The sequence below is a fragment of the Haplochromis burtoni genome, unplaced genomic scaffold (genome assembly GCF_018398535.1).
Source record: "Haplochromis burtoni strain Fernald_Lab_line unplaced genomic scaffold, NCSU_Asbu1 Contig_7, whole genome shotgun sequence".
In the NCBI taxonomy this organism is placed as follows: domain Eukaryota; kingdom Metazoa; phylum Chordata; class Actinopteri; order Cichliformes; family Cichlidae; genus Haplochromis; species Haplochromis burtoni.
In genome coordinates this window covers 843,773-854,610 of record NW_024582368.1, presented here as the reverse complement: position 1 = coordinate 854,610, position 10,838 = coordinate 843,773, and the positions used below count along the sequence as shown (strand labels likewise).

The 10,838-nt window shown below is 43.2% G+C and overlaps 1 protein-coding gene across 4 annotated transcripts in view; it reads right to left on the bottom strand.

The window, feature by feature from the left end:
* Nucleotides 1-4,937: 4,937 nt before the first annotated feature.
* tet1 (tet methylcytosine dioxygenase 1) overlaps nt 4,938-10,838 on the bottom strand; it is a 35,646-nt gene continuing 29,745 nt past the window's right edge. For all 4 annotated transcript variants that reach the window (XM_005913935.3, XM_042224721.1, XM_005913938.3 and 1 more), the window contains exons 4-11: nt 10,656-10,749; nt 9,778-9,986; nt 9,545-9,695; nt 9,250-9,339; nt 8,901-9,038; nt 8,575-8,751; nt 8,342-8,486; nt 4,938-8,248 (exon numbers count right to left, since the gene is read on the bottom strand). In XM_005913935.3, the coding sequence (XP_005913997.1) occupies nt 7,230-8,248; nt 8,342-8,486; nt 8,575-8,751; nt 8,901-9,038; nt 9,250-9,339; nt 9,545-9,695; nt 9,778-9,986; nt 10,656-10,749 (2,023 nt within the window). In that variant the 3' untranslated portion in view covers nt 4,938-7,229. The remainder of the gene's footprint in view (nt 8,249-8,341; nt 8,487-8,574; nt 8,752-8,900; nt 9,039-9,249; nt 9,340-9,544; nt 9,696-9,777; nt 9,987-10,655; nt 10,750-10,838) is intronic.

The following is a 10,838-nucleotide window of genomic DNA, read 5'->3' as shown; positions in this document are numbered from 1 at the left end:
AGTTCCTTAGATGGATCACCATTATTATATAAAACTTGTGTTAGAGTCAGTGGGGTCATCCCATCTATTCTTATACTCAACCAGTCTACTAGATCTTGCCAAAAGTCAGTTGTTACTGAGCAGGAAAAAAAACAAATGATCAATACTTTCCGCATTTTGTGAACAAAATCCACATGGCTCTACCTCAAACCCAAACCTTTTTTTAAGCATTTCAGCTGCTGGGTAATATCCATTAATTATTTTAAATTGCATTTCTTTGACTTTGGGGGGGATAGGCCATTTTAAAAAGTGCGTATATTTGTTCGTTATTTTAACATTACTCCCTTTTAGTTTTGTGTTACTGTTAAGCCGCCTCAGTCCTGTTCGAGCTGAATGACCTGAATCCGGGGAGTCGTCGCAGGAGAAAGGGCACAGGGGTTACACCCACTACCACTGAGTGGCTGCTTCTGAGGACAATAAGTTAGATAAACCAATGTGAATAAACCTCCAACAAATGGTATTCATGCAGGTATATTCAAAACGGTTAAAAATATCTATCTCTGTTTTGAGTATTTTATTTTGTGGTGATTTAAAAATTTTAATACCATCTACAATAGTTTCCAGAGTTGATTTCAGGTTAATTTTTATTGCTTAAAATATTTAGTTTGTATTAATGTTACTACTAGTGTAGTACTTGATATGAAAAATATTTCTCATGTGAATGCCTAAACCAGTTTAAGATTAAAACCATTTAACCTTTAGGAAGCCAAAGTCCTAATAAATATATGGCTTCCCATGATTATTGTACTGGGACATTTGACCAAATTGAAATGGACTAAAATGAAAGACATTTTGTGTGTTTGTATTCTTTTTAGTAAGTATGTAAGTAAGTTTTAATAAATAAATCCATCCATCTTCATCCGCTTTGTCCGGGGCCGGGTCGCGGGGGCAGCAGCCTAAGCAAAGAGGCCCAGACCTCCCTCTCCCCAGCCACCTCCTCCAGCTTGTCCGGGGGAATACCAAGGCGTTCCCAGGCCAGCCGAGAGATATAATCTCTCCAGCATGTCCTGGGTCTGCCTGGAAACATCTCACCCAGGAGGCGCCCAGGGGGCATCCTTGTCAGATGCCCGAACCACCTCAGCTGGCTCCTTTCGATGTGGAGCAGCAGCTGCTCTACTCTGAGCCCCTCCCGGATGGCCGAACTTCTCACCCTATCTCTAAGGGAGAGGCCAGCCACCCTTCGGAGGAAGCTCATTTCTGCCGCTTGTATCCGCGATCTCGTTCTTTCGGTCACTACCCACAGCTCGTGGCCATAGGTGAGGGTAGGGACGTAGATCTGACCGGTAAATTGAGAGCTTCGCTTTTACACTCAGCTCCCTCTTCACCACGACGGACCGGTGCAGCGTCCGCATTACTGCAGCTGCAGCCCCAATCCGTCTGTCGATCTCCGGCTCCCTTCTCCCATCACTCGCGAACAAGACCCCGAGATACTTGAACTCCTCCACTTGGGGCAGGAACTCATCCCCGACCCGGAGTGGGCACTCCACCCTTTTCCGGCTGAGAACCATGGCCTCAGATTTGGAGGTGCTGATCCTCATTCCCGCTGCTTCACACTCGGCTGCGAACCGTTCCAGTGCGAGCTGGAGGCCCTCACCCGATGAAGCCAACAGAACCACATCATCGCAAAAATCAGAGATGAGATTCTGAGGCCACCAAAGCGAAAGCCCTCCGCCACTTGGCTGCGCCTAGAAATCCTGTCCATAAAAATTATGAACAGAACCGGAGACAAAGGGCAGCCCTGGCGGAGCCCATCACCCACCGGGAACGAGTCCGACTTATTGCCGGCAATGCGAACCAAGCTCTTGCAACGGTTGTATAGGGATCGAATGGCCCGTAGCAATGGGCCAGACACCCCATACTCCCGCAACACCTCCCACAGGACACCCCGAGGGACACGGTCGAATGCCTTCTCCAGGTCCACAAAACACATGTAGACTGGTTGGGCAAACTCCCATGCACCCTCAAGTATCCTGGAGAGGATAAAGAGCTGGTCCAGTGTTCCGCGACCAGGACGAAAACCGCATTGTTCCTCCTGTATCCGAGGTTCGACTACGGACGAACTCTCCTTTCCAGCACCCTGGCATAGACTTTCCCAGGGAGGCTGAGGAGTGTGATCCCCCTGTAGTTGGAACACACCCTCCGGTCCCCTTCTTAAAGATGGGGACCACCACCCCGGTCTGCCAGTCCACAGGTACTGCCCCTGATCTCCACGCAACATTGCAGAGGCGTGTCAACCAGGACAGCCCTACAACGTCCAGAGCCTTCAGGAACTCGGGGCGGACCTCATCAACACCAGGGGCTCTGCCACCAAGGAGTTGTTTAACTGCCTCAGTGACCTCGCCCCCGGAAAGGGGCAATAAATAAATCCTCTCCCGTAAATTTATTTCCCATACATAACCATAAAGTGGTGTCTAATAGAATAAGACAACATTAAAGCAAATAGGTTTCAGGGATTAAAGATTTGTAAAATTTATCTCGTTCTGTCTTGTGTAATTAAATTACACAGATGTTAAGGACACATTTGTGTGTCTGTATTTTTTCTTTGGCAAACTACCCTCAGCCTCCCCCCTCCCACGCCTCTACTGAAACTATTATTCGTGAGTCCAAAGATTTAATTACAATTACCTGTTCATGCTGACCGGAGGAGTTTTCCCCACTTTCCCAGCTTCCATAGAGGCGAGAATGCAGTGAGAAAAAGACAACGCTCCAGGGGTGTGTACTGATTCACCTTTACTAAAGTTGTGAATTTACAGTTTGAAACTTCAGTTAACTTACTTGTGACTGAAGCGATTTGAAACGATTGTTAACAATTAAACTTGCACTCAATTTTAGTAAGGAAATGTGTGTTCTTTGTTGTAATGATGCGTCTTGGCAATAAATCTTTTATCATTGGACAGCTAGTTTATGTCCACTTAAATGGTGCCATATATAAAGAAAATGCATTTGTGGGTTGAGCAGAAGAGTTGAGTATGTAGCTGAAGAATCACATTTTCTTTTATATAACATGGATGGCCAGGTGCATGTTCAACACTTACCCGGGGAACACCTCCACCGGGATGCACTTATGGACCGAGTTTATGGAGGCAGTGTGATGGTTTGGGCAATGTACTGCTGGAAAACTTTGGGTCCTGCCATCCACGCGGGTGTTACTTTGACACGTACCACCTACCTAAGCATTGTTGCAGACCATATACACCCTTTCATGGAAAATGCTTTATCCCTGATGGCTGTGGGCATCAACAACAAGTTTGAGGTGTTGACATGGCCTCCAAATTTCCCAGATCTCAATCTAATCAAGCATCTGTGCGATGTGCAGGACAAACGAGTCCGATCCATGGCGACGCCCCTCACAACTTACGGGACTTAAAGGATCTGTTGCAAACATTTTGGTGCTAGATACCACAGCACAACTTCAGGGGTCTAATGGAGTTCATGTTTCGAAGGGTCATGGCTGTTTTGGCAGCAAAAGGGAGATCAAGTGCATGTGTCTGATCGCTGTATATATATGTATATTATATTAATGAAACATGTTATGGTGAAGGGTTTGTTCCTATTACTTCTATATCAATCAAAGTGTGACATGTACTGGAGAGACAGATGTACTCCAGTTGACTTTGGAGTCCTGGAAAAACCATATTTTCTGTATGAATCTATCAGATACAGAAAACATGGAGGACATGACAGCAGTTTGCAGGCATGCATTTATGCACAGCTCTTAAGGTCCCACCACAGCATTTCAGGTAGGTTGAGGTCTGCACTTTGACTGGGCCACTAGAGCATCTTGATTTTTATCTTTTCAGCCAATCTCTTGCAGATTTGCTGCTGTGCTTGGGATCATTTTCCTATTGTATGACCCAGTGAACATGTGCATCATGGCCAGCTGTGGTCACATGTGGTCAGCTGAGTGAACGCATTCACACAATAATGACAACTTACAAAACTTACGGGGATTTAATACTGTGGCTTTTATAAATCATGCTGTTTTTCACACTTGATATGTGACTTTTTAGTTTATGGATTTGTCTTTTTGCTTTCCCCCCCTTCTTTTCTACTCTTACTGAGCGGTCAAAATCATTTAAAATAATTAATTTTTCCACACATTTAGTCCTTTCTGGAATCACACACAGGCTCACACTCTGATGGTAGGATCAGAAGCATTCGTCCAATCATAGTTGAGGTTGTGATGAGGCTGCAGCCTATCCTAGCTTTCATAGGACAAAAGGTGGAGCACACCCTCGACAAGTTACCAGTCTGTTGTAGGGCTAACACAGAGAGGCAACCATTCACATTCACACCTGCAATTAAGTTAGGATCATCAATTAAAAGCTGGTAACTCCATACATGCTTTTGAAATGTGGGAGAAAGCTGGAGTTACACAGAGAACTCTTGCTGTGAGTAAACGGTGCCAACCACCGCATTGAAAAGACTGTCCTTATATTTAAAATTATGTTAGTTTCTCCTGTTACTTTTGAGCCTAAACAGTTAATCCAACTTAATTCTTAAACCCCTTAATTAAAGCTAAACAAGTTTGTGCTTTCATCACATTGTAATGTTTTGATCTAAAATGCACCGTGGCATTATACAGAGACAAAACTCCCCAAATTGTGTCTTTGTCCGAGAGATTAGGGATCTAACTGTCGGTTGTGCTCTGAAGGTTCACTCTTGTGCTGAAATCACGTTACATTTAATTTATTCAGGAGAAAATCACTGTCATACATCTACAAGCTAGCTAGAAAATAACGTCATGTTTTTACTTCAGGAGGCAAAGTGTACAAAAACAAGTAATGTTTCATCTTTAGGGGACAAAGTCTGAGTGACTTCATTGGAATACCAGATCAGTGAGTCATACAGCCAGTATAGGAAAATCAGATGGAGAAAAAAAAAAGAGGAGATCATAATCAGGTCCAAAATATAAATATGACTTTATTTCACAATCCCGAAAGAGATCAGCCATCCATAAAAGGAATGCGAAATTTATTCTCTTCTCAAGTCTAAACTGGATATACTTTAAGCGACGTACAGTAATTCAGTTTCAAAGTAAGCAAGATCACCCATTGTCTAAACACCGGTAACAATACAGTAAAAACAATATGGTTCACATACATATTTACACATTTTCTACTAAGAATTTTCCCCATTTTTTTTTATGCTGGTGCTCGTTGTTAGTTCTTTGTTGATTAAAGAAATGGACTAAAACCGTCCCCCACAGTAAGTCGAGAGAAACATTTAGAACTGTAATTTCATCACGTGATGTTCAAAAAATATTCTTTCTAAATTTAACTCATTTAAAAAACAGTTTTACATTCATCTTTATTTGTGTGACTTTTGATAACTGCTGCAGAGTTGGGTTTAACTGTGGAAGACATTTGAACTCTATGTGGACATCTGCCCATAGTGCGCTGTTTTACTTGTACTTGACAAATTAAGGTATGTCATGATGTTGCCAGCCGGTAACGACCAGAAGAAATGAACTGAACTGAATCAAATACAGGATCAGTGAGTGCTGAGTTTCAAAAAGCACCGTGCCATCACTGTTATACAGTACATAAGCAGGTTGCGTCAATGCATGTACCTTGACATCTTGTCCTATTAGCACCAAAAGGAAGTCAAAGTGTTTAAAAGACCCAAATGCGTCTACAGGAAATGTTATGCCATCAGTTTTAGTGTGAATATTATGTCTCCATCTCTTGATTCATTCTTAAAATTAAGAGCTTTGCTTGTATGGGTAACAGAAAAATAACAAGGAAGAAATCCTGATTAATCAGGAGTTGACACCAACCCCCCTTTTTTTAGACCCTGTAAAAAAGCGTTCTGTAAACAAAGTTTTCACAAAGGTCGAGCACCCGAAATCGTCTTAGGCAGCTGGCTAAGTGGGATCTGGTGTTTGAGTGGTTTCACAACAAAAGACAAGGGAAAAGAAACAGATTGATTATTCAGCAGTGGCTAATGCAGCTTTATGCTCAAACTTAAGAGTATGGACATAAAAGCCGAGCATGATCTGTTGACATATCTGACACTTTGTGGTTTCTGGAAAGAAAAAAAAAAAAAAAAGGTCTTCTTAGCACCAATATCATGTACAGTAGGTGTTTTAATTCCTATAATCACTCTTGTTCCCTATAAAAAACTGAATTCCTTTTCCAGAAGCTGAACGTAAGTAAAGTGCAAATGATGATAAGCACTTGACTGATGTAGCATTTCATTATTCCTCGCTAGGTGTTTAGTTTCATTAGATATGTATGTCATCTTCAATCAAATGAGTGTAACGCAATTAAGTGCAGAAATACTGTAAAAAAAAAAAAAAAAAAAAAAAAAAAAGGATTAATGCTAAAAATGTCATATATTTCTCTGTCTGTACATACATATTCAGGCCTATGGACTGGGACCCTTTTCAAGTTAGGTTTTTTAAAAAAAAAAAAGTGCTTTTTAATATGCCATACATATCTGTGAATAAAAGACAAACTATCCAGATGTGGATATAACGAATAAACAAACAACAGACCGAGGAAGTACATTTCTTTCATCAACCGCCGACAGAAGTCAGAGGCAGCAGAAGGAAATGTGTAATGCTACATGTGACAATCTGTAGTAAAAATATGCAGAATGTTAGTCTTGTTTTCTACATAATGTGATGTAATGAGTTTGCTTAATAAAGATTACAGTGAGAATGGCACCAATGTAAAAAAAAAAAAAAAAAAAAGCCAATGAGATTCATCTTCTGAAAAGAGAATTATTGGCTGAAATAAAAAGTAAATTTCTACTGTACAACATAAAATCTGAACACATAATGCAGGTCATCGTAGAAATCTTGCAGTAAACAGGCTTACACCAGAAATTAAATATAAATCGTTATGATCAGAATAAATAATCACATCTTTTTTTTCTGTTTGTTCTGTATATAAAACCAGTTTAAAAATGTATTTTAAATGCTTCAAAGCACCATCTCTTTACAATAAAAACCAACACCGAAACTCACAGTTAAAAAGCCGACAACCTTTGGTCTTCTTCATCGCTCTGAAGGAAGAGACGAAGAAGGGCAAAGTGAACAGGTATAAGAAAAGCTCGATGAAAAAAAAAAAGAATAAAAATGAGAGTAGCAGTTTAAAATTGTCTGAGGTAAGGCAGAAGCACAGGGTGTAGGAGTTTTCTGTGTGTGTGTGTGTGTGTGAATGTCAAGATTTAAAACACGTTGACTAAGACCAGCGATTGTATGGACCCGTCACTTGGGTAAGAGCATACGGGGACGCGGTGATGACCCCGTCCCTTGGGAGAGTCCATGCCTTACGTGTGGGGACATTCATAATCCTCGCCTCCTCTGTCTCCTCACCCGTTTCCTCCTCTCCCTCCACCCCTCCAGCAACTTTACTAAGGTTGCCCTCCAGCCTCAATCTCTCAGCCTCCTCCTCTCTGTCCCGTTCCCGCTTGGCCATTTTGGCATCCCACATAGCCATCCCGTGGCCCGGCTCATTTAGAGACTTATGCTGGTAGAAGACTAGAGAGATGCGGGTGGGGTGGCTGCGATTTGGCTTGAGGACTGGAGTAGTGGCGTGGAGCTCCCGCCGCGCGCACTCGATTAGGATGGAGCCGTGCGACGGGGCCACGGCGACTCCGCCTATTTCGCTGTCGAGGAAGTTGTGTTCGCTGTCTGACCACACCTCTTCCTGCTTCACTTCATCTGGTTCAAATGGTGGAGTTTGTACAGGGAAGGAGAGAGGAGACATCGGTGGGTGGCCATGACCCCTAGCCTCTGCTATGACATCTCCCACAGACCCATGGAGCCCATTGAGCCGGCTGAAGAGGCCCTCAGATGTTGGACTGGGGGAGAACAGAGAGGGAGGAGGAGCGCTCCCACTGGGAAGAGGTTTGTGCTGAGGAGAAGAGTGCACCTCTCTGGGCTCAGTTTTAAAAGCACCATCATAGTCAGCAGGTGTGTTACGTGGAGGTATACACTCTGTTGGAGCACACTGGTCACCAGATGCTGGAGAATAACCATTCACTGTATCACTCATTGTCTTGTAACTGAGAACTGAGCCATTCTGTCCAAACTGGAGGCCAGGCAGGCCATGGGTGTTGGGTGAGATGACCTCCCTCTGCGGGTTGACTCCTGGACCCACAGTGGGGTAGCTGCTGATCTGGTTATAAGTGCAGGGTTGATTCTTCTCTGGTAGGTACCTTTCCACACTAGCAGGTCTGTAAGAGCTGTTGTATCCAGCTTTTGTTTTGTTGGAAGAAAATTCATATATTTTAATGTGGTTCTATTAAAACAGCTATAAATCTTAAATGACCAGTGGTGTGAATGTACTACCTTTGTTGGGGCTTTCAACTTTCACTTTTCCAGGAGTGAGAGGAGTCACCCCAAGCTTCTTCTCCAGTCGCTCTGCTTGAGCCTTAAGGCGAGCCTCTTGTCTGATCTTACGGGCTGATTTTACCGGCTCTGCCAGCAGACGAACCTGACATGTACCAAAATTGAATTATTTAAAGCATTTTAACACTGCACACTGACCCACAACAAAACAAGATCCTTTTTGGTTCACTCACCTCTCGAGGAAACGAAGACAGAACTTGAAGAGCACCACTTTGGATCTTTGCCATCTGGCCCTCAGCGTGACCAAACTCATCTGTGTCAGAGATCTTGTAAAGTGGCAGCACGTGGAGCTGCTCATCCTCTGGCATGTTACGAACTGCACGGTTGTCTTCCTTGGTTAAAGTGCAAACCTAAAAAACACCAACCCAAAGCCAAAAAGCTAAATTTCCAGCCAAACAGGATCGGTTTAATACTTCCAAACAAAAAACTGTTGACCTTCAAATTTAGATGCACCATGTAGGAGTAAATTACATGGTATCGCATTCTTAAGCTTGCTTACCACGGTGCTGCCATTATTCATGTTGCTAGTGTCTTTGTGAGCGTGTGCACAGAAATCTACACAAGCTGTAACCCCAGAAAAAGGACGTCCCTCCTTCTTGCCCAGCCGGCATTCACCCCCCGCCGCCTCATATTCCACCTGTGAGACCCGAAAAAACAGGACACTAAGGAAAGATTTCTTAAAACTCTTAAGAGTCCGTAGAATAAACAGGTCCCAGAAGTAGCCTGGAGTGAGACTGTATGGCAATTTAAGGAAAAAGATTAACTGAAAATCACTTCCGCTGAATTAAGTCAAGCCCAGGAGAGCAAAGGATTATCAGAGACGAATGTGGTTGTTTCCCGTTTCATACCTGGTTTTGGAAAGCCTGAGGAGCCAGTTTCTTGTAGAGGGGAGCGACCTCGGTGGCAAGACTCTGAAGGTTGTTTTCTACCTTCAACTCCTGAAAATAAAAGCTAACACTGTTCAAAGGAACCTACCTCTAACTCTTATTGTAATATCCAACATGGTTCATCAGCAGGCAAACCTTCAAAAAACTACTAGCTTGACCTGAATAATAAGAGACGATTTTTCTCTCAGATTTTGCTGTACGCTGTACTGCTCACTCATTGTTTGCTGATGTAAATTAAAAAAGCACACTCTCTCACCTCCTCTCGGTAGTCACCTTGCAGGCGAAACTTCCGAGGAACTTTGCTGCGTGCAAATTTGCATCCATTGAAGTACATGCTCCAGGAGCAACCAAAGGAAAATGAGGCTCCGCAGGTGTCCGGATCTAAACCCTGGCACGCACATGTGCGACTGTAAAGAAATGGGAAATAACAAATGAAAAATAAAGAGGGAAAAAGAAGTGTTATGGAGAAATAAAAGAAGGGGTACTCACTCTTCGTTGAGCGCACAACGACGGCTGGTGGGGGAGCCGTACTTAAAGAGGGTCTCTGTCAGCTCCTGGTATAGGTGGTCTGCCACCGGCCGAGGAATTCCCTCCCAGGCCAGGATGAGGATCACCAACACTGCCGAGTCGCAGTGGTGCCCTGGCCTGTGGCGGACCAAACACAGCAGCTTCTCCTCTTCACTGCCACGCCGGATCACCTGTCAGAGGACATTTAATTTATAAATACACAAGCGTCAGTCACATTTGAAACTTGGATTGCAACACAGACGAATACACTAAGCTCACTACATAGATCACTATAAGTGACCTGCCATACCACCAGACTAGGCAGAAAATGTTGTGAATAAATTTGCAATTTAATGCCTCTGACACGGAGATGGTTTTTGTTTGTCTGTTTGTTTGTGTTGTTAGAAGAAATTATCAAGAAGTTATGGATGGATTCATGTGAAAATTGTACCGGAGGTGGCTAACTTTTTGACTTGATCCACATTAAGGTCTGGTACTGGGTCCAGGAATACCTGGACGAACATTCTGTGTCATATCTAAACAAATACCAATAAAACTGAAACATGAAAAATTGCTGTTCAAGACAAAGAAAACACAAACTAATCCACATATCCTTCTTGATCTAAAGACTCTAAAGTTTATGCCATGGTTTATGCAGCCATGGCGGAAGTACGCTGTCTCAGACTGCTCGCTATGTTTAAACTTTAGTTACACAGTTGGCGGCAGCTAAGGTTTTGCCATGGTGGTGATAAAAGCATAAATCAGAGGCTGCCTTTCATTTCTTACACTAAATATACTGGCTCACAACAATGTTTACATTTACAGCAGACACATTCAGGACACAGACACCAGCCACATACCCATTTAGCTATTGGACACCCCTGGGAGCTCCTGCCTTCTTTCCCAGTGTAAACAACAACTTCCACCCTTATTGCATTTCCTTTGGCACCATACCTAAAGCACGCACACACACACACACACACACACACACACACACACACACACACACACACACACACACACACACACACACACACACACAC